Raw genomic sequence first — 24,060 nt, 5'->3', positions numbered from 1 at the left:
ACTCATTTGGAATAACAGGAAAGATTTGCATGAAACCTCTACCAAACACAACTTTTCCTCTAAACAGAGTAGTTAATGACTTAATTATTTAACTTTAGAATATCTTTTAAGCAATTATTAGGAACTTTAAAATAAAATTTGTGCACCATTAAAGCCTCATCACATGTAATCAATGACATGCAAATCGATATATAATTCAGCCAAATTGCTCCCTGATTTTATGCTACATATTGTGTCCTTTGTTGGCTTCCTGCACAAGAGCAATAAAAAAACTATCCTGCTTGATGTTATATTGAGAGTAATTTTACCTCTAAATTATAGTGAAGTAGATAGAACTTCAAATAGTGATAGATTTATTTATATTCATTGGGGATAAATTTTATTTTTCAATTAATTATACAGGATAGAAGTTAATGGTAAATTTATTTTTTTAATTTGATTTCAAATTTTCCCTCACATTATTTAAAATAAAAACACAAGCATGAGAGACCAGCATACTCATTTCCAGGACAACATATTTAAAATAAAATAAGTTATTATTTATATATTTAATAGGTATACATAAAATAAAATTTAAAATAAAATAAACTATTATTTAAATTTAATTTAAATAAATAAAAAATTATAAGTAGAATAAAATAAATTATTATTTATCTTTCTCATTTCTATTTTATTTTTATCTTTTAAAAATTAAAATATCTTGTGTATCACATGAAGAATAAATCTAATTTTTGTAAAAAAAAATTAGTATTTTTTATTATTTTATTACTTTTGATACAATATAAAATATTTTAAAAAATAAAAATTCCATAGAAATTTATAGGGAAAATGATTTAAAAAAATTCTCATAAAATATCCAAGTGACAGAGGGATTTCATGAAAAACCATAATTTTTCTTAAATCTTTATGGACTTTTATGACATTAATATTTTTTAATGAAATGACTAAAATGCTTTCAATTTAAAATAAAAAATAGCTCTAACCCCAAAAAAAATAAAATATTAATAATTATTTTAATTTAAATAATGATTATTTTTTCCCTAGCAATAACTAGAATGTAATAGACAATTAAAATTTTTCTTGTAAAAATTACAACTCCAGTGGATAAAAAAATTGCATAGAGGAGGTTGTAATTACTCTTTTCATTATAGTCATTGTCAGACAAAAAAAAACCATTACATATTTCGGTTAATCAAAAATTTGTTTAAAAAAAGTTATTGTCACTTGTTTCATTCTAACCATTGCTTAAACTAAAATTGTAACTAATGTTTACTTTTTTATTTTAAAATGTAGTATTTTAATTATTTTATTAAAAATCATTAATGTCAGAAAAATTCTTATGAACTTTAAAAGAATTATAGCATTTTGCGTGATCTCATAATCATTTACATAGTTTAGGAGATTTTCTTATTAATTTTCCAAATTTATATCAAAATTATTTATCCTTTTTTTAAGGGAAGTACTTATAGAAAAATAGATATCAATATTATAATCTCATATTAACTACAAAATAACATGTATTGTTTATTAAAAAAATTATCATGTTTTTAAAGGGAAAACTAAACCCCCTGTCCTTGTAATGCCATTTAACATATTTTTAAACACTATTAACATTTATTAAACGGTTTTAAATTTAAAGGACCAACGGATCTAGTGGAATAAATTTACAAGACTCAATAAAAAGCAATATATATATTCATATATATAGAAACCTCGTTCAAAACTTAAGAAAATTATATGATTGGCGATTATTTTTTCCTTTTTTTTAAGGCAAAGATGCATATTGAATCGTCTAGCTTTATGTACATATTTCATACTGATCCTTTAATTTTATAAAATATCATTTTATTTTTATTTTTTTTCCAATCTTTCTCGTAACAATAACTTTAAACCATTAATAAATGTAAGCTGACACACCATTCTCAAGTGTTTTTTTTATTCAATCAATTGTATTTAAAATTAAAATAAGTTAATAAGACACTTTAAATTAATATATCAATATCTACAGTTGTTATATTAGCACTAACTGTTAATTGCTTTGACATTTTGGGTGCCAAAAACTGTTTTTGAAAGAGCTGATCCAATTGAATTTGATAAGGTTAAATTACACATAACTTCTCTAAACTTTGAATTATATATAAATAACCTTCTTAACTTTTAAAACTCAATAATAAATTTCCTTGAGCTTATAGGTTTATACAAATAACCCTTAGTCATTAATTAGATACCCTTTTAAATTTTATTTTTGTGTATATTTAAACCCTCAAACTTTGATCAATGTGCAGATAACACCCCTAAATTTTAAGTTATGTGTAAATAATTAATGTATAAAATTAATCACCTAGAGTTGTGAGTATAAGTATAAAAGTTGAAGGGGGTTCATTATGAAATTTTAAAGGTGGATAAGATTATGTATACATAATTTAAAGTTTAGATGAGTAATGGATAATTTAGCCATTTGATAATGTCTAAATCTAACAAGTTAGATAGTCATATCAAAAAATTTATAAAATTGCATGATAAGATTGAAATCTTGCAACGCCAAAACAAGAAAGTGACAAATCAAGATGAGTCAGGGTACAAATTATTTTTGCATAAAACATACAAAATCTTAATATCAAAATCTTTAATCCCTTATAAATAGCGTCGGTCATTGACTGTTTATCTACAGTAATATAAAATCAGACGCTTAATGCCCCATTTGATATGCTTGAATTGAAGAAGGTAGAAATGGAATTAATGATGGAAATGAAATTTTGGCTTGTTTGGTATGATGGAAGCTAATTTTACATGGAAGCCATTTCCACAGAAAATAATGGACTTGATTTTCATGACAAAACTTTAGTTTTGCAATTCTATGTCTCCCTTTTCTTTTTTTACCCCTCCTTCTTTTTTTTACCTATTTTCACCCTTCCCATCGGACTAGGGTCGCGACCTCTTTATTATCGACAATAATGACCTCGATAGATGGTGGTCGGAGATGATGCCAATGACAAGGATGGGATGGTGTGAATCTCTGGCTAAAGCTTGTCAGATCTTCTCCATTTCTTTTATGGTCCAAGTCTTATCCATTTCTAATGTCTTCGACTTGCTCATTCTCTATCACATCAGTCTGCTACTTCAATTTGAGACCACGTCCCTCAAATATATGGATGGTGAGGATGAACCAAACCACCTTCCTTCAATTTGTGAAAAGTGAGGAGTTGAACCAAACAACCTTCCTCGGATCTGCAGACAATGACAATGAAGACAAACCAGACCACCTTCCTTAAATATGTATACGGCAAGGCATATTAGTAATAACTCTTAAAGAAATGGGTAAAGTGGTCAAAGTAGTTTGAATCAAGGTTGAGGATAATCGATGATGTTGTTGTCTTGTTGATATATCATATATTTGAATTATGTAAAATGATACTTGAAAAAAAGAAGTCACTTTGATTCGCACAACAAGAACAGATGAGAGGGAGAGAGCAAAACATCAATGGTTTAAGAGTCAATAGGGGTTGCAATGCGTTCTTTTTTTTTTTTGGTATGAGGGTATATTAGTCAGTTTATATTTTAAATATTAATATTAAATAAAATTAATTTATCAATTCCATAGTCCTGCCAAACATATTTTAAATTTCATATCCATCTTCCTTTCCATATCCATTTCTAGATTCATTTTCATTTTCATTTTCATTTTCATCAAAATCATTTCCAACATATCAAACGGGGCATACATGCTTGTGGGTCTCTAAATTTTGTTGCTTTGTATGGAATATTTTATTGGACTTTTGATTTGTTTAGTGTAAGACCAGAGGCAAAGACGAAAAAATTAAAAAGTTGCTACAATAAATCATGAGCTACTTTCTAATCCTGCTACCCTGGGTTTTTAAGACATTTTTCTTTTGAAAACTTAATTAAAATAAATGTCAATTTTATCTCTTTTATTTTTCACTCTATTTATTTTTTTTGTGCCACCAACTTCATCTTATTTCCTGTAAAGTCAATTCTACTTCCTCGTGCCATGATCTTAAAATTAAATTATTTCATATATAATTATACCGATTCCCTCACAAATTATTTTGGACATCATTGCCATGCACTTCTTGCTTCTTCCATATCCTCCTAAAACCTTCTATCATTCCCTCCACACAATAATTAAATTAAAAAAATGAATGTAAACTTGCGCTTATCCTACTCCCATAGATATTTTTAAATAGACCACAACAACTTGCTCAAAATTCATATATATTATTTTCCTTAATTTTCATTACTACTCTTTTCAAATCTCCCCAAAGCGTCGACAATTTCATATGAATAGGTAAAAAAAGTTCTTATTGCTTCAATATTTTTGTTATTTTATTTAACTATCTCACCTCTCCATGCCTTTTGCAACAACTCTTGCAGTGATCAAAACTACCATTGCACAAAATCCCACTGTGTATCCAAGATGAAATTGTATGAGCTAACATCACGACCCAATAGAAATCCCCTCCACTAGTGCGAGACATCTCACATTCACTCCTCTTGTCTCAAATATACAGTTGCTAATAAAAACTCTAAAGCTCAAAGTGGAAACACTATAAGCTACTCAATCTAACCTTTTGTGATTTCTATTCAATCTTTAGGAATTTGTGTTTCAATTAGCAATGGCTTTATGAGGTTGTCTTTCATTGCCATCATACTTGAAGAAGGCACGATTAGATTCTTCAATCTCTGAAGTGTGGGACTAGAGTTTTTTATTTGAGTTTTCAATATGATCTTTTCCTCATCTATTTTCGACATGTTGCCTAGTCTTTTAACTCTATGATATGTGACCTCCTCTCTTCAAATTCTTAAAGACAGAGGAGGATTTGGTAGAGTTGATTCAGTTTAAGGATTTTGTGATTTAGTCTGAATTTTCTTTGTGTTCTGTTTGCACTTGCTGAATTGCACTAGATGATTTGATTTGACTTTGCAATTATCCATGGATCAAAAATGTCTAATCTTCTAGCTTGGGCTCTCCTCTTATGCCTCCAAATGTCTTCATCGATTTCTCTTAAATCCTCATAACACTTTTGTTGGTTTTAGCAATCATCTAGACAGAAGACAGTTGATGGTATATAGATATCAATTGCACACGTTAAGGGATCCCATAAATGTCTCAAAGTTGGTTAAAATTAAAAGCAATTGCATTTTAGAATAGTTGATAGATAGAATAATTGAGAGTTCTCTTGGAACTGTGGGGTTATGCTAAAAAGAGATAAACATCCTTTAGTAAAGATCAAATTCCACAAGCGGCGCTTGATGCTCATTGTGCTTTCTTGGAAATCTTCTAGAAGCATATCTAGAAGATTAGGATGCTAGACATTTCTAAAGAAAAAGTTTCGAGGCAAAAATGCTTCAAAAAAATTTTAAAATACCAGGCGCTCATTGAAAAAAGTTTCAAGATATTTTTACCATTTAACCTTGTTTTATATGTATAAGTTAATAAATTATAGAATCTACATAATAAATTATAAAATCACAAATCTTGAAATACTAAATTATTTCTTATATTTTTAATATACAGGGGCTATGTTATTTATGTTTCCCATATGTACAGGGTGAAAAATTACAAAATGAAACAAGTATTATATAAATTTTAATTTATGTATACAAAAGAAATAATTATTGTTTAATTTATTATGTCCAATAATTTAATTTTCTCACATTAACTTTCTTCCTCATTGGTTGTTAGTTCATTGATCTCCAGTGTTTGGTGTATAGTTTTCACATATCATTTTGACTTTCCTTTGCATAATAATTGAATATAATTCTTTTACCTATCAATTTCTATAATAATAATTTTTTTGGGTGAAATTCTATAATAATAATTTTATTATTATAGATCATGAAATATGTTACTTATAGTTGATGAAGTAATAATTATCTTTCACACACTAACACATATTTGGTTGTTGTTAAGCAATAGCCGTCTTTGTTAAAGAAGTGAAGTGATCTAACTGTCGTTGTTACTCAGGTAACTTTCTCTCAAGTCCCTTTGTTTTTCCTTTAATGTTTTTACATTTTATAAAATTTTATATAATTATGGTTTGCAGTATAGAAGATTAAAGGCAATCTACATTAACAAAAGTAATAAAATAACATGTTACTCAGGTAACTTTCTCTCTCGTTTAATGCCTCTCAAATATTACTATAATAATTAGTAAATTACTTCGACAGCAAAATATAAAAAGGTGTTTATTATTATTTTTTAATTTGAGATGACATAAAATAGGAAACAAAATTTTTTCTCTCAAACGACAAAGATGATGAAATAGAAGAAGTAATATTTATCAACTATGTGCGCTTTTAAATATAACTGAAATTCTTTTGTTTTTATTTTTGAAGATTGTTATGGAATTATTTTTATTAGCTTTTAATGCTTTATGATAAATTTTGTACTATTATAAATATTTTTGTTATGTTAATTGAGTTATCTAGTTGAAAAGAACTATTGCTTTTTATTGATGAAAAATAAAAAAAAATAAAAAAAAAGTAAAGTGAGGCACAAACTACCCATGGACCAAGTCTGGCCCTATTTAATTTTAGGTTAAGCGTATAGATTATTTCAAATTATGTGTTGCTTAACTCAATCATTTTAATAAAAAAGACTAGAATTTAAGTTAAGCCAAAGTCCTATCACATCCTTCCTTTATGTGGCCCTATTTTGCACTTGTGCTTTTGCTTGCCCTACATCTACCATTATATTTTTTTAGGAAGAATTATATCTAAGGATAAGATGAAAAAGTAACTTATAAACAATGACCCATATTAAATGAGTTATTTTTAAAATGAGAATATAAACTTGTTATTTTTTTAAACAAGACTTATTATTAATCCTTGTTTGCAGATAACTTTCTTCTCATATCCTAGATGTGATTCTCTTTTTTTTTTTTTTGGACAGCTACATCATGCCTAATTCCCTAATCGATCACCATAGAATTATTTTAATTAAGCAGTTAGTGATTTGCATATATAATTTTCGCATAATGTTAGTGATTCTATAACAATAGAGTGATTAGATTCGAATGAGTACCTTCCTTACATTAGCATTTAAAAAATATTTATTTTTATTGTAATTGCAATTCATCGCATCAACAAATCCCATACATGCATAATTTGTTCAATTAATTTGTTTCTTTGCAGGCGTCGTGTTTTTTCCTAATTCTAATTTGCTCATTTAATTTACATTACATTTGTCGTAAATTATAAAATATTTTTTAAAAGACTCAATATTCTAAAATATAAAATACTTTTATAAAAATAAAATTTCGTTAACGATATTTTTTCAATGTTATCATACTCACTATATTATATTTCTTTAATATTATTTTATAAATAGAGTATCAAATGAAGAATATTTTTAAATATTTATTTTTTGTTTTTAAAAAATAAAATTGTAAGGTATATTTAACAAATTTTATTAATTTATGTTGATTTGTCTAAAAATATTTTATAAATTGGAATAAGAGACTATAGTTTTCAAAGATAAATGGATAAATAACTTAGGTTGTGCTGGATATATTTAAGGATAAAGCTGTAAATTTAGCCTCAAATTATTTTTACAGGAGCATTTGGTAACCTAGTAAAATAAATTAATAACTTTTAAAAATGGAGCATCTAGTAACCTACCATTAACTTCAGCTAACAGACATTATGTGGGACCCGCAATGACATGTGGCGTGACATGTCAGCATGGTAAAGGTGTAAATTTAGCTACGAATTATTTTTAAAGAGCATTGGGTAGCCTGTACAATAAATAAATTGATCATCCAATATTTTTCCCTCAATTTTGACCAAACACCGTTTATTTTCATACTTATGAGGCCCATAAAGCATTAATCTCTTTATCTTCTTGCTTTCATTCTTAATCTCAATTCAAGAAGAAGAGGTTCAAAGAGTTTTTATCTAAAGATATTCATGAAGATAATGCTAACAAAATAGAATAAATAATTCATGATTAAATTAAGCTAAAATCAAGCTTTTTACATGCATAGTAAAATTAGTCTCTACTTTATTGGCATCGTTCTTATGAATATTTTTAAATAAAAACTCATTGAGCCTCTTTTTTTGGAGCTTATATTGAGAACAAATGCAAGAAGATTGAAGAGATTAATGTTTTATGGGCTTTATAAGTATGAAAATAAATAATGTTTGATCAAAATCGATAGGAAGGTGTTGAATGGTCCGTTTTTTTATAGTAGAGGCTATCCAACACTCCTCAAAAAATAATTCACGACTAAATTTATACATTTACCATGCTGACATGTCGTGTCATGTGTCATTGTGGGCCCTACATAACGTCCGTTAGCTGAAATTAATGACGGGCTATTGGATGCTCCATTTTTCATGATTTATTTCGCACTATTAAAAGTTTAAGCTACCAAATGCTCTTAATAATTTATGGTTAAATTTGTTATTTTATTCTATATTTAAAAATAGGGGCGCGTGACAATGACGTAGCGGCGTCAACAATAGAGGGGTGAGAGAGGGTTATCGTGTTCGTGCGCGCGTTCAGGGGTCTTTCGCTTGCGAACTGTAACGTAAAATTTTCAGAGCGCAGGCCCCTAATTGCCCTCATACTACACTTATATAATTGATAGATACTGCAACCGCAAAAATAACTAGTCATCAGTGTATTAATAACAATATTTTAAAAAAATTATATAATATATAAATAGTCATGAATTGGATGATTAGCTCCTTAAGTTTGAACCTAGTCAAATTAATCCCTGTTAGCAACTTTGCACTCACCCTTCCACTAGCCAGGAGCCAGTAGGAGTTAATTTTGGTTCGGTTTGCCGTCTAAACGAATTATATATACAAAATTAAATTAAATATAATTTAATACAGTGACTTGATAACAATAAAGTGATTAGATTTGAATGAGTACCTAGTGATTTGCATATATAATTTTCCGTTGCCCCACTCGGCGCTTGATGTTGGGAACGGAAAATTAATTCGTCCGAATATGGGAGCAAATGTAAAAGAATAAACTTGTGAAGTATCCAATGGAAGGAGAACAAGAATACTTTATTAGCGCAAGGGATGGAGATTAGGAATACATGCGGGAATTACGCGAAGAAAACAGAGGACATAAATAAACATGATGGACGTGGCGGAGATATCAAGTGGTGGAATCGAGGGCCATGATGGTGCTGAGATTCATGGGGTGCATGTACTGAGTGGAGCCTGCCAGAATCTGCTGGACTATAATTCTGCTGGCCTTCTCCGATGGATGGAACGGATCCCAGAAGGCGTAGAGGTCTCGATTCGGGCACAGGCTTGAAAGCGGGGTGCACAGTCCAATCCCGTTGTATGGGCCTTGTCCGCAGCATGCTACCTTTGACGTTACAAATCCTGCAGGCCCAATCGGAACATGTTGACTAAAACAGCACACTCGATAATTACTTTCCGACAGTGACATCTGCACGCACTTACCATAAGCTTGAGGGTTGCTAATGAAGTCCATGTGCATTTGATAAGCATTCGCTGCCACGAACACGTCAGCACCAACCTCCCGGTTAAGACCTGTGATCATGTCCACTAGCTGCGGATTAAATAAGGATGCTGCTCTCTGGAGTTCCTCGTCGCAGTCCCCATCTCTGCTTCTCATGGCTAATTCTGCCGGAACACACCCCATCGGTCCCGTCCCCGTCACGATCACCCTCCTTCCTCCCAAATCATACACCCTCTGCCTTGACCAAACACAAACAATTAAATCACACTACAAAACAATAACTATTTGTTCATTCTAATATATATATATATATAGATAGAGAGAGAGAGAGAGAGAGCTGATCAACGTGGTACTTAATTAATTAAATGAGTGTGACTCGAATCAAAACCGCGCGCGCATTTAATAAGTAATTTACACAGACAAATCCGGGCATGCCACACCAACCCAACCCGACATCCATGTGATCAGTTGTCACTTTGCATGAACACCACCATCTATAAGTCACGTAAGAGGCGTGTATATGGTAACGGCCACGCACAGAGACTAACATGAACATGTGTATTATGCAACAGGAATCTAATCCCGAATAATGAGGGAAAGAAAACCCACCCTGAGAATTTTACGGTACTCGGAAACGAGATAGCGAACGTAATCAGGGAGAGAAAATTGGCGAGATCTTGCAGAGTAGGGAACCAGATAGTAATTGTTGACAAAATCGTTGCCGCCGAGAGTGATGAGCAGGAGCGCTCCGTTTACCAGTCGGCGGGCTCCTTCTTCACCGATATGCGCTCCCAGCCTTTGCTGGTAATGTTCAAAAAGCTTGAGTTGCTTGTAGATGTGGATGATGTGCAGCTGCCATATATACAGTACCCGCACATGTGGGTATATTAATCTCACGTCCTAGACACCACAATAGAAATGATGGACGCATAATTAATTACTCACAAACTGAAATCCTGTGTCATTGAGAATCCCGATACCAGCCGACGCAAAATTCGCACCAGCCAGCAGCTTCTCTCCAGTCAGTAGAGGGTTCAAATACGGGAGAGTAGGCTCTAAACCAAGCTGCTCACCTGCAAGATAAGCTCGTACAATTATATATGCATATATACCGAAACTAAGCATATTAATTGGAGTCGTTTACATATAAAACGGGACAGAGAGTGATGGTATCGAGGATGTATACTGATTAAGTCAGGGATGTTAAGGCCATTGGAGAAACGTCCAGTAGGTCTGCGAGTCGGGTAGTCGATGCCGTAGGGGGGAGCGTCTGCGCGTGCGGTGGTTGCCAGGAAGTCATTGTTGCCGCTATCCACCAGTGAATCCCCGAATACAAAGAAAGCCCTCTTTGGCTGTGCAGATACTGAACCCACTGCCACCGCCAAGCCTGCTATTGCACAATAATAACCAAACACCCAACGGCTAGCCATATGCCCTTTTTCAGTTTTCTGTAACAATGCACCTACGTGGGATCGATTTACTCATACCTTGCAGTGCATTGGCAATGAAGGGGTGCGTGGCTTTATAAAAGGTCTGGGTACGTTGATTTTCATCTCTGCAAGCCACGATCATAAATGCCTTCTTCTACCACCACTCCAGATTTAAAGCAGCCGCCGAATCAAGCTCGGAAGCAAGTACCCTCCAATAACTGCTCCGCCCAATTCCATATCGTACCTTTTCCTTCGCTCGTAAAATTTTTCATTCTTCGTATCAAAATATGGGCTTCGCCAGCCCCACTCTCACTAATTACTAGCCGTCTTTACAGCCCAGTAATAAAACACAGTTTACATAAATAGTCTTCGCCATTCGTCCTGCATCCAGAGCGCTGTCACAAGCAAATACTAGTACTATATTTATCTTCAGATTTACCACCGCCTTGCATCTCTATATTTTGCATGGAGCCAAGTGGCATCCGAAGCACTTGATATGCTTCACTCTTGTGTGGCAGAGTAGGTGAGAAATTAATGTGAGGGATCGCTCCGAAGGGTAGACATCAAACTCCTAGTAGGTATGTGCCGGTGAGAATTGCTCTTCCAGCATTCATGTTTCTAGTCGATCGATCAGTTCCAAAAGATATTTGCTGCGATGTCGATTTGAGAATGACTCCGTTGCGCAACGCCTGTTCATTGATCTCCCCGTGGCGCTGATTCAGATGCTCCTAATATACTCTGTCATTAGCACCATAATGAATTGCTAATTACGATCAGCTTCCATTATTATCATCCACGAACAGCAGAGAATCAGGCATTTTGGGCATTCATTAACATTGATCAGCGACGATAGATGGTGGTTCAATTCAAAATAATTAACATTCCCGGGTGATATCATTAAAATAATTAATGATGCAACACACAAAAGAAGAACATGTAATTAATTAAAGGGAAAATTCCGGAATTTGTCGTTCCGGAGTGTCTTGCTCTCTTTGTCTTCTTTTTAATTAAAAAAAAAGTAGAAAGCATAAATAGTGACCCTCACGGAAGAAAACCATAGCCACAAATTCAAACCGGATTGAAAGAGAAGTCAATGAAAACAGAGTAGAGTATGGTTATTAGAGGGGCTGGGGAAAATATAATCGTGCATCTCGAAAGTAATTTTGGTTTATTTATTATTTATGAGAAATGGCTGAGAGTATTTCTGGTATGATCTGGCACACAAACAAAGAAAAAGGATCAAGCAACGGAGGTGCTTTTCTCGGGGTGATGGGGGATCACCAGATCAGTTTAGGCGGGGGGCCGAAGAGATTAGAGGGGGCACGTGCATGTGATTTAGGGTTGCCAGGTAATCAAACTCCATTCTCCACTAGCACTCTCATTTCAATCTTTCCTGAGCCCGGCCCAGAGCTCAGGACCAATATAAACTTAGTATAGAAAACCAATCTTTAAGCTAAACCTGTGCTTAGTGATAACTTTGAAATGACATGAATGCCCTTAATTTTCATTGGATCTTTTGAGACCATATATTCATGTAAACTCCCTCCGCTTCTATATATGATAAAAAATATATATAATAAAATTTTAAAAAGTTAATTAACTATAATAATTATATCTAAAAATAAGCAAATTGGACTAAAGTGCCATATGTTAATTAACATAAGTATGCATTAATTATTTTTTATTAATATAAATTATAAAGGATGATTTAAAAAATGTGTAATAAATGCTTATTGGAATAAATGATTTTGCTTATATAAAAAAATAAGTAAAAAGTGATAGTTTTTCTTATAAATAAAAATGAAAGGAGTATGCACGGACCCTATTTTAATATAAAATAAAAGGCTAATGGAATTTTTATAAGAGAAATGTTCATTTGAAATTAAAATATTGGAATAAGCTTATTTTTCTCTCTGCTCTTCCCTTTCTTAGATATCATATATGATTTCGATGATTCTGAATGTGAAACCAAATCCATAATAGTGTACTTGAATCTTATGGAAAACACTTGCAACTATGGAACAACCAATAATAATTAGATTTTTTTTTGGGATACACGAGAAGGAAGAAATCAACACAAGAAAAAGAAACTAACTTAAGGCAGGCATATTAAATAAAAGACCAACAGAGGTCGCATCCATAATGTGGAAGCTAAAGGGGTCTGCTTCATTATTCAGATCACGTGCGATATAAGCTATCTCCACCTTCCAGTTTCATTGGACAAATGACCTAATCTCAGTAAGAATCTCGCTGTCTCCATGCTTCTAAACTCATATGAGCCCAGTGTTAATTGCACCAGCCCAAGACTTAAATCTAAGAGACATGCGCTCACTTTTTATTCAAGAGTTGCTAGAATGTATTAGTTATAGATATTTCTTTTATGCTAATCCTATATAGGTGACATGTATAATTGTACCTCTACACCTTTTTCATTCTTTGCACATTAGTGCACTTGCACAATAAGGCTCTCCAGGGCCTATATATGCAATCGATTTGCCAATCATTTCAGATAACAAGAAATTAGCCTCTTTGTCATATCTTTTACTTTGTCATTTTTTCTATTTTTGTATTAGAGCTTATGGTTACCTTTGGCTCACCCTCTGTCACAACCCACTATAGCCATTGCTACCTCCAATGCCACCAAAACTAGCATTGTTCCCATCACTTGTCTCTTCTAAAAAACACCCTCTATTATGTCATCAAGCTCTCAAGCCATCTCTGTCAAGCTAGATAGAGATAACTATCTTCTCTAGCAAACTATTGTGCCTCCTATCATTAGTGGATACTCTTTAAAAGGTCACATCATAAGAGCAAAGTTGTGTCCTTATCAGTATATGTTTGAAAATGATGAGCTAAAGATTAATCCAGTTTTTCAAGAGTAGAAAGCCTGTGATCAAATGTTGATAGGATGGCTCGATAACTCAATGACTCCAGTAATTTCTTCTCAAATCACCAATTGCAAGAACGCATTTGAACTCTGGAAAGCTGCTAAAGACTTGGCTAGAACAAATCTTGGATCTCAGGTTCTATTACTTAAGATGAAGTTGCAGCAAACTCACAAAGGGACTACCAAAATAAGCAACTACTTGGCAAAAATGAAGAGCATCTTAGATAATCTATTTTTAGCCAAAAGTCTGATTTTTAATTCTGACCTCATTGTTCAAGTTCTTGCACAACTTGATCATAACTATAACCCTATTTTCATCTATCTTGCTAATCAGAAAGACCTTACATGGGTCGAACTTCAAGTTGCTTTAATGTCATTTGAAAGTCACACAGAGAAGTTGAATCTTACTATGACTCAAATGAATGCTTTTACTCTAAATTCATCTACTCTAATAGCACATTATACTCAAGGAAGGGGAATGTTTCATGGTAATTGGAGAGGTGGATAGAACTGTGGAGTAAGAGGATTTAAAGGCCGAGGGCAAGTATGAAGGGCTAATAACAATGGTTGTGTTGAGTGCCAAATCTGTAGGAGCTTTAGTCATACTGATACAGATTGTTACTATCTCTCTCAAAATGTCACTAGAAACAATGTAGTTGCTCCAGTGGGAGGCAATAATCCTCCTCCTTATTACAATGCTCTCATAGCAACACCTAACACAGTAGCAGGTTAGCCTTGGTACCTTGAATGTGGTGCAAGCCATGATGTGAAAAATGATGCTAATATTGGTGCACTAGCAGTGGGTTATCTAGGTAAACTTGTGTTATATGTTGGTAATGGTCAATTGATTCCCATCAAAGGTATTGGCAACAATAATCTAACTTATTTGAATAACAAAAAGATATATTTAAAAGATTTTCCATATGCTCCTCATATCACTATGAATTTAATCAGTATTGTAATAATCTTGAAGGACAATAATGTGATTGTGATTTTTGACTCTAAGGTTTACTATGTGAAGGACAAGAGGACAAGAATGGTGTTGTTGCAAGGAACAACTGATGATGGTCCTTTTCGATTGGATATTGATAGAGGAGCTTGGATTGCTAGAGCTCATGTGACTAGCTTAGGAAATAACATTCAATTTTGTAATGATCTTATGAAGTATCATATCTGATTAGGACACCCTTCGTTTGCAATTTTGTCTAAAGTATTATATGATTGTAATGTTGACATTAATAATAATACACCTCTATTCTGTCAAGTTTTCTAATATGGGAAATCTCATAAACTGTCATTTACTAACTCTGTTTTAAGAGATTCATTTTCATTAGATTTGATACATTCAAATGTACGAGGTCTTACACTTATGAGTTCATCTAATGGTTTTAAATATTATGTACATTTTAATTTAAGAAACTTGTTGAGAATCAATTTGACAAAAAGATTAAGCAAATTTAGTTTGATAGGGAAGGAGAGTATAAAGCCTTACAAGAGATTTTTGTTGCTTCAGGAATACAATATAGAATATCATGTCCTTACACATCTGCACAAAATGGCAGAGTTGAGAGAAAGCATAGACATATTACTAAAATGGGATTATTTATGTTGGCACAAGGAAACATGCCATTGTATTATTAGTTGAAAGCTTTCCACACTACTATATCTATTATTAATGTTTTTCTCACTAGTGTTCTTGCCGCTGAGAGTCCTTACAAGGTGACATACAAAAAGCAATTAGATTGTAAAAATTTGAAAGACTTCAGTTATGCATGCTATCCATATCTTCAAGCTTATAATCAAAACAAGCTTGCTTTTCATTAACAAAGTGTGTATTTAAAATATCTCCCTTATACTTATCACAATTAAAACCATAATATAAGGTAATCAAGGGATTAAACCATAAAGAGATTATTATGTTTGTAATTTTAAATAATAGGATCCCAAGTTTTTATAATTTTAAAATAAGTCAAAGCCATTCACTAGACTCTTAATTAGAGTAAAATATAGTTACAGAAGCATGGATACCTCAAGAAGTGAAAGGAGTTGAAAATAGTTAAAAAATCTCAAGATTTTGAAAATAAAGCAGTACACCGCGGCTTGTGAACGATGCACCGTGGCTTGCCACTCTTTGTGCCATGCGTCACATTTTTTCATTCAATGTCTGAATGAGATTATCTAGATGTCTATGAAAAGCTCATAATATAAGTTAACTAATAGCATGGGCTTTACTTTCAAATCAAATCACACCAGGAAGTTAGATAACTAAACATATTTTCACAACCTTTTTCAATAAAAGGGTGTCCAAAATCTCTTACAAGTGTCAAAAGTCATTCCTAACACCCAGACCATATTCATTAGATATAGTTAATACTATAACACTACATGTACATGCATATCACTATTTCACATTTTCACCCCTCAACCTCTTTAATGCTAAAAACAAAAGTGATAGGTTCTAGCATTATCAAAAATCAATCATATCATGTTTAAAACAACTTTACTATACTTGTACTAGTATTTTAGCCGTATTAACACTTACAATTATCATAATTAACATTTCAAGGCCTAAAATGCCTTCCAAATGTCATAAATAATTATATAGTATAAGTGTAAAATAAAAATACATCCTAATTAGCAATATTTAAACCATTACACAGAATAAATAAGAATAAGAGACTTTACGGTATGAATCCAAGATTCTTAAGCCTCTTGGAGCCTTTTCATTTTCATATTGCAGATAGAGCCTATAAAATATTAAAAAAGAGGGGTGAATCTAGCCATTCAGTAACTGACATCCTTATAATTGGAAGCAACATCAATGAAGTTCAAAATGTCATCAAGAAGTTGAGTGATATGTTTGTATTGAAGGATCCTAGTGATCTTTACTTTTTTTTGGGTTTTGAAATCATTTGAGATAATTTTAGAATTTTTATTCATCAAGGAAAGTATCTTGAAGATTTGTTAAAGAAGTACAAAATGTTATATATTGCTCCTTGTAATATTCCTATGACTGGAGGCAAAAGCATGTGAGCCGATGAAGGCATTCTACTTGAAGATATAACTGCCTATAGAAGTAAACTTTGGTGCTTTATAGTATCTTACTAACACTCGACCGAACATTTCTTTTATTATCAATTAGTTGACTCAATACCTTAGCAAGCCTATATCAGCTCACTGAAAAGGAATCAAATGTATCTTTAGATATCTTAAAGGTAAAACTTGTACATGTATATTTGTTGCTCCTTCAACTTACTTATGGATAACTGCATAATTCTGATGCAAATTAGGCTGCATGTCCAACTGATAGAAGATATGTGATTGGATATTTTGTGTGTCTTGACAATTCATTTGTATCTTGGTGTTCAAAGAAATAAAGTGTTGTAGCTCGCTCAAGCACTGAATTAGAGTATAAAGCTCTAGTTAGCCCAACTGTTGAAATTACTTGGCTTAATTTATTGTTGTCTAAATTATGGACTCCTAAAATGAGGACATTAGTGATATGGTACGATAACATCAGTGCAGCGGCGTTAGCAAAAAATCCAATTTATCATGCTTGAATGAAGCACATTGAAATTGACATTCATTATGTACGTGATCAAATTCTTGTTGGACAGCTGAAGATTAATTATGTTCCATCAAATAAGCAAAATGTTGATTTATTCACCAAGCTACTATTTTACTCTCCTTTCATTTATTTAAGAAGCAAACTTGGGGTCACAAATATACCTTCTTGTTTGAAAGGGGAGTTAAAGATAGAGCCCAAGACTCATATGAGCCAAATGTTAATTACACCTGCCTAAGACTTAAATCCAAGAGACGTGAGCTCACTATTTATTCAAAAGCTGTTAGAATGTATAAGCTGTAGATATTTCCTTTGTGCTTATCCTGTATAAGTGACACGTATGATTGTACCTCTGCTTTTTCATTCTTTGCACATTAGTACACTTTGTCACAACTTGTGTCCAAAAAGAGGAGAACCTATGAGATTTTTGAAGATGTCCAAAGACAAGAATCCTAGGAGAGTAAAGGACGTTCAAGAAGAATCTAGAATGTTTTGAAAGGTTCTAGAGGTATCTAAAATAATCTAAAAATCACTAGAGAAATCTAGAAGATTCTAAAAGTTTCTACAATATTTTAAAAACTTAGGAAGGAATGTGGAGATGTTTAGAATATTTAGGATATTTTAGAATATTTCACACATATTTTGAAGACTAATATCTAAAAATATCCTTGTAAATATCAAAGATATTCCTTATAGATATCTTTATAGAATATTCTAGAGATAGAATGTATATCATCAGTTTGAATTAATCCCAATCATTCATTAAGAAGATGAGAACTTTTTGAAAGAAAGGGGATGCCTATAAATACCCCTTTCTCCCTCATTTGTAACCAAACAAGCAAAACAAGCCAAGTAAGCATTTTTATAAAGCTTTTAAGTTTTCTCATCTAAGCTCTCTTCTCTCTTGTGTTTTTGAATTTCTTACTTTCTTCACTTACATTTTCAGAGTTTGGCTAACTTGACAAAGATCAAGAGGTTGATCATACCAAAACTGACATGGTTCAAGAATAAAAGAATTCCAAGGCCGTGATAGCTGGCACAATAAGGCTCTCCCTCGCCTATACATGTAACCGGTTTGCCAATCATTTCAGATAACAAGAAATTAGCCTCTCTGCCGTATCTTCTGGTTTGTCATTTTCTCTGTTTTCTCATTCATCGGCGCAACTATCAACGAGGTCGCCTTCTAATGATCACTTTCCAGTAGTTTTTTCTCCCAAGCTCTCTTCAACGCCATTCTACAAGCCCTTATAATCTCATGATCCCACCGCAACCTGCAGATCCGATCCAGAAGCATATGAAAAGGCTCCGTCCACATAAACCATAACTCTCATCGGCACTGCTGGATATTTCCTCCCTTGTTTCAGAGCTAGCTCCTTGTAGTTTCACCTTGAGTAATCTGATTCTAGCATCGGACATACTCTTATTAATCGCCATAGCTTGGGCGAGGACAGTGCTAGCAGAGGAAACTTTGTTCTCAAAGATTCTTTCATTCCTTCGCCACCACAAAAGCCAGCAGACCACCGAGGACAGAGCACCCCACACTTCTGCGCTTCTACCCATTCGATCACGTAGGTTCAGTTTACAGCAGTCCGACAGATCGGTGCCAAAAAAACTCTTGCAATCTATCAGGCTAACCGATCCTCAGCCACACATCTTTTGCTTCATGACAATCTCTAAGCACATGCAAAGTATCTTCTTCGTTTGGGCATCAAGAACAGTAAGAATTAGATTTTCAGTTCAATGGGACCTGAACTATTAATAGACAGAATTTGCCACCATGCACTGGCATGACCAGTTAAGGTTGGAGCCTTGGGAGAAACACTCAATCCTCGCTGTGATCCATGGCCAGCTCGAGTTGCATTCAGCCCCATCTGAATTTCTTGCACTCCACTAAACGAGTTTCATAGTCAGACGGTCAACGACTTCCTGCTCGAAGAATGAGGGTAAAGTTTCTCTGTTAAGAAGCCGAAAGACCTGCACGGTTGCCAAAAGAGACAAGAGAGGAGAAAAAGCACAAGCCTCGGGACAGCCGACGGTGTTGCTGCTTCAAAGGTGCATTGACTATTGTGAACAAGTCAATGCGAGTAGGCATGTTTAAGGCCGGGCCAGCTCTCTTCTCTCATTTACTTTCACTCAGGCTTCGTCGGCCTGTCCCATGAGATGAAAAAAATCCTTGTGCCAAAAAAAATATTGATAAAAATCTCTCTCTCTCTCTCTCTCTCTACACACGCGCGCGCTATATGCATGTCAATTTTTGACAGTAAAATATACTTGTAAATTAAAGGCTCATATGCAATTTTTAACTGTTTAAGGATCGTTTGTTTCACATACGCCAAACTTCAATTTTAAACCTGGATCATGGACTGAATGGCGATCATTGTCACCCTTAACGAGCATATCTATCACATGAACCGCATGGATATTAGTAGGAAATGTTTGTCTGTAATGTCTATACAAGACACATATTTATAACTTAAATGTAATTTAAGTAAAATTAATCCTGGTAACCACTTCAGATTCGCTTTCCTGTGAATCCATTTTTCTAGCATGAGGAAAACCAAACCATTTGCGAGAGACAGACACATATTTAAACCAGGACACAGGGGATTTTGAAAAGACTGACCGCAGGGAAGACTACGATTTCACAAAAATGTGAAAATAAAAACAGAATGATGAGGTGACGTGTTATGGCGTAGGATGTGGGTTGCAATATTTGGACGGCGCACATTGAACACAGGGGCATTGCGTTCCCGGCGTCAGATGGCAGAATCTAGAAAAGAAAGGAGTAGCAAATGCAGATTTGTTAATAAATACACGTTCCACTAAAACGGGCCTTTCATTGATGCGGCATGGCCTGAGTTAAGATTAAGACGATTTTATACTCTTATTCAGGACATTAAGAGCATTGCATGGACGCGTACATTCCATAATTAATTTGAAGAATCAGACGAGGGCATGTAGAGACACATCACTCAGTTCAATGATGAAATACAACATAAAAGTAGGAGGAGGACAAATAATAAAGAGAAAGCACGATGCTGCACTGTATATAAATAACTAAAGGCTAGGTCCTAGAATCCAAAGCCAAGATGGTGCTGAGGTTCATGGGGTTCATGTACTGGGTGGATCCGGTCATGAATCTGTCGACGATCAGTCGGTTGGCTCTCTCGCTGGGATGAAAGGGATCCCAAAATGCAAATATGTCCCTGTTCGGGCACAAGTTCGACGCCGGAGTGCACAGTCCTATCCCATTGTACGGCCCTTGTCCACAGCACGCGACCTTTGACGTCACAAATCCTGCACACACGCGCGCGCGCACACACCCATCCCCGCTTCACTTCTCCATTTTCTCAACCAAAAAAAAAAAAATGTCGGCCTCAAATCCCGACACCAATTAGTTTAGGACAAATTAAAGAAGCCACTGAGGGAATAACAACGTACTCTTGTCGTTCTTATATACAGGTGTTTTTAATCAAATTATGTATATCAATCAAAGTTTATTATTTAGTTAAAATATCATTAAATCAATGTAATTTTCCATTTCTACCCCAAATAATGTCAACTAATATTATTGTGGTGTTGAATAAAGCACATAATTAATATTTCTTCGCTTTTTCAATATAAGAATAAAATTATTTGATTATTTAAAAATATTATACATTTTTTTATACTTAAAGATAAAATAAATTTATAAAAAATACCTTGTGTATATATATATATATATATAGGATAGAGAACTATATTAGATTAAGTGCAATTGCTGGTGCATCGAGTCGCTCCTAACTCGCTGTCAACCATAATTAGACAAACAAACATATGTACATTTGCATTTGCTCAGAGCAACGTACATAAACGTGCGGTGTCCTGGGCCCCAGTAATGTACCCGATATTGATTGTGCAAGAAAAGGGTAGATATTGGCATAGAAGGAAGGAGCGCTCCTTAACCGAATCCGTTTATCAAGTTTACTATTATTTAGTTGAAGCAATTAAAATCAATATAATTTTTCAGTTTTGTTTTCAATAATATCATAATTAATATTAAGATAGTGATGAATAGAACATACAATTGACGCTTCTTTCATCTTTCAAAAACAAAGGCAACATTGTATAATTATTCAAGAAAAAACATAAGAAACAACGTAAGCTTTTAGAAAACCTGTTATAAAAAGAGAGGGAGGGAGTAAAAATTACCGTAAGCTTGAGGATCAGAGATGAAATCCATGTGCATGGCGAAGGCATCAGCGGAGATGAAGACATCAGAGCCAATTTCAGAGTTGAGTTGGGTGAGCAGCTGGACCAGCTGCGGATTAAACATACCTGCTGCTCTCTGCAGTTCCGCGTAGCACTCTCCGTTCCTGCTGTGCAACGCCAGTTCTGCAGGCACGCACCCTATTGGTCCTGTCCCCGTCACCAGCACTCTCCTCGCTCCCAACTCGTACAGTCTCTGCGTCCGCATTTATTCTTTCTTTAATTCCCTTCCCAACCCTTCCAAATATTAAATACGCCAAGACAAGCTTTACCATCTGTTCATTACTACCCTACTCTTGTCATTTTATAATATTTATTTTCTGGGTTTGGATTTAATTGCCGCATGACCTTACCCCTAGGACTGTGTGTTTTGTTAGCAAGCAATAAACATGCAGGGCTACACTATGATCAAGATTATTGGCAGACAAGGCGTACCGCGAGAATCTTGCGATACTCGGAGATAAGGTAGACGACATAATCGGGGAGGGCAAACTGGCGGGATCTAGCGGAGAAGGGCACCAGGTAATAGTTGTTGACGAAATCATTGCCGCCCAGCGTTATGAGCACCAGTGCTTCGTTCACCAGTCGTCCTGCTTGCTCCTCTCCGATCAGGGCGCTCACCCGCTGCTGGTACTGTTCGAACAACTGCAACTGCCGCCCGATCCGGATTATGTTTATCTGCACCCGTTTTACACATACATTTCATCACCACCCTGCTCTTCTATTACGTCACATCATCCAATAAGTAATATGAAGTTAGATGGGGCCTTACAAACTGGATTCCAGTGTCGTTGAGAATTCCTATTCCGGCGGAAGCAAAGTTGGCCCCGACCAGGAGCTTCTCTCCGTTGAGCTCTGGACTCAAATATGGCAGCGTGGGTTCGGATCCAATTTTCTCGCCTGCACGCAAGCATATAGTGGGTGTTGATCAGCATGTAGCTAGATCTACAATAAATGGAGGTCATGACAGAAGGAGCGAAGTGTAAGTTACTGATGATGTCGGGGATGTTGAGGCCGTTGGAGAAACGGCCCGAGGCTCTGTGAGAGGGAGAATCGATGCCGTAAGGATAGGAATCGGCGCGGGCGGTGGTGGCGAGGTAGTTATTGTTGCCGTTGTCCACCAGTGAATCTCCGAACACGAAGAATGCTCGACCCTCTGCTCGCGGAGCTACGCTGCTCCAGCTCATGATGGCGCACATTAGAATACAAATCCATCTCCTGCTCTCCATGGGGAAATCGATCTTTGCGTCTCGTTCGTTTCGACAGCCTGGTGCTAATCGACGTAACACGCCCACCTAAACTCTGTCATGCGAATCGCTCCCAATTCAGAACGAGTGCTGTATATATATATATATATATAATCTCTTGTTGCGGCTTTGAATTGTAGTGCCTAATTTAATAACTTGGGCTACCCCGGCCCCCACCAGATATAGAATTCAATAGAATAGAACTGCCACCCACTTTTCGAACAGGAGATCGCTAATGCTTTGTTTTGTTTGAAGAGAGAATAAGAGGCGAAAAAAAAAAATTATTTGGATAAGAAAGGTAAAATAGGATAAAAAAATTAAAGGTGACACCTATTATTTTTTAAGTTTTCTCTCCATATATGGAGAGATTTTTAAAATAATTTGTTATTTTATATGTATTTTTTTTTTGACCTTTTTCTCTCTCTTTTAGACTGTATACTTTGTCAATTTCTTTTTTATGCAAAATCTCTCTCTCCTACTCTTCTTGGTTTTTTCTTCTTCAACAGATGCTACAATGTTCTACTGTACACTGTATAGATGATTTATATTTAATTTTAATAAATGATCCCTTTTTAATATTTTAAATAAAAAATAATATATTTTTATTAAATTATTTGGTTTTAAAAAAAATATATATATATATATATGTAATACGATCATATATATTTTAATAAATAAATTGATTTAAATTTTTTTATGAAGTTAATTTTAACATAATTTTTCCTTTTAATTTGTTTTTACAAAAATAATTATATGAAACATGACATATTCTAACATAAGGGTATCATAGTCATTATACCATTTGCTCATTTTCTTTCTTTCTTATTTTCTCCTGCTCATCTAAAGGAAGGATAATATTTTTTAAAAAAATATTTTCTCTTCTCTTTATTTTCTTTCTTCTTAATTTTTCTTTCCATCTAAACAAAGGGTAAGGGCCTATTTGTTTTCACTTTTTAAAAACCTATTTTGTAAAAAAATAGAAAATTTTAAAAACTTGTTTAGATAAGTGTTTTCAATTAAATTCTTTTCAAAATTATTTCTATTTTTTGTTTTAAAAAAATAAATAGAAACAATTTTAAGTTATTTTCATTTTATTTTTCTTATTTTTAAAATATACTATATTTAATTATTTAAAATTATAGTTATCTGGATCAATTTTTATTATAAATCTCCACCTTTAACTGCCTATATAATTATCACTATCAGTCTATTTT

At 33.8% G+C, this 24,060-nt stretch overlaps 2 protein-coding genes across 4 annotated transcripts; both read right to left on the bottom strand.

Moving 5' to 3' along the window:
• Nucleotides 1-9,023: 9,023 nt before the first annotated feature.
• LOC129293321 (GDSL esterase/lipase At5g33370-like) lies at nt 9,024-10,972 on the bottom strand. The gene is made up of 5 exons (XM_054931230.1): nt 10,656-10,972; nt 10,415-10,542; nt 10,079-10,321; nt 9,451-9,703; nt 9,024-9,369 (listed from the first exon to the last, which is right to left on the bottom strand). Exons 1-5 carry the CDS (start codon nt 10,897-10,899, stop codon nt 9,137-9,139), a joined length of 1,101 nt encoding a protein of 366 aa, XP_054787205.1. The 5' UTR covers nt 10,900-10,972; the 3' UTR covers nt 9,024-9,136.
• Nucleotides 10,973-20,150: 9,178 nt separating this feature from the next.
• On the bottom strand, nt 20,151-22,932 carry LOC129285696 (GDSL esterase/lipase At5g33370-like). 3 transcript variants are annotated; one of them, XM_054921480.1, is made up of 5 exons: nt 22,591-22,932; nt 22,372-22,499; nt 22,035-22,277; nt 21,543-21,795; nt 20,151-20,700 (listed from the first exon to the last, which is right to left on the bottom strand). In XM_054921480.1, the coding sequence occupies exons 1-5, from the start codon at nt 22,826-22,828 to the stop codon at nt 20,423-20,425; spliced, it is 1,140 nt and encodes a 379-aa protein (XP_054777455.1). In that variant the 5' UTR covers nt 22,829-22,932; the 3' UTR covers nt 20,151-20,422. The 3 variants fall into 3 exon arrangements, with proteins under 3 accessions (XP_054777455.1, XP_054777464.1, XP_054777475.1); XM_054921489.1 differs by having other exon boundaries at nt 20,151-20,691; XM_054921500.1 differs by having other exon boundaries at nt 20,151-20,648.
• Nucleotides 22,933-24,060: the final 1,128 nt, after the last annotated feature.

This window comes from Prosopis cineraria, unplaced genomic scaffold (genome assembly GCF_029017545.1).
Source record: "Prosopis cineraria cultivar Desert tree isolate PC_DT_omini unplaced genomic scaffold, ASM2901754v1 PC1, whole genome shotgun sequence".
Classification (NCBI taxonomy): Eukaryota; Viridiplantae; Streptophyta; class Magnoliopsida; order Fabales; family Fabaceae; genus Prosopis; species Prosopis cineraria.
This window is presented reverse-complemented; position numbering and strand designations above follow the sequence as displayed.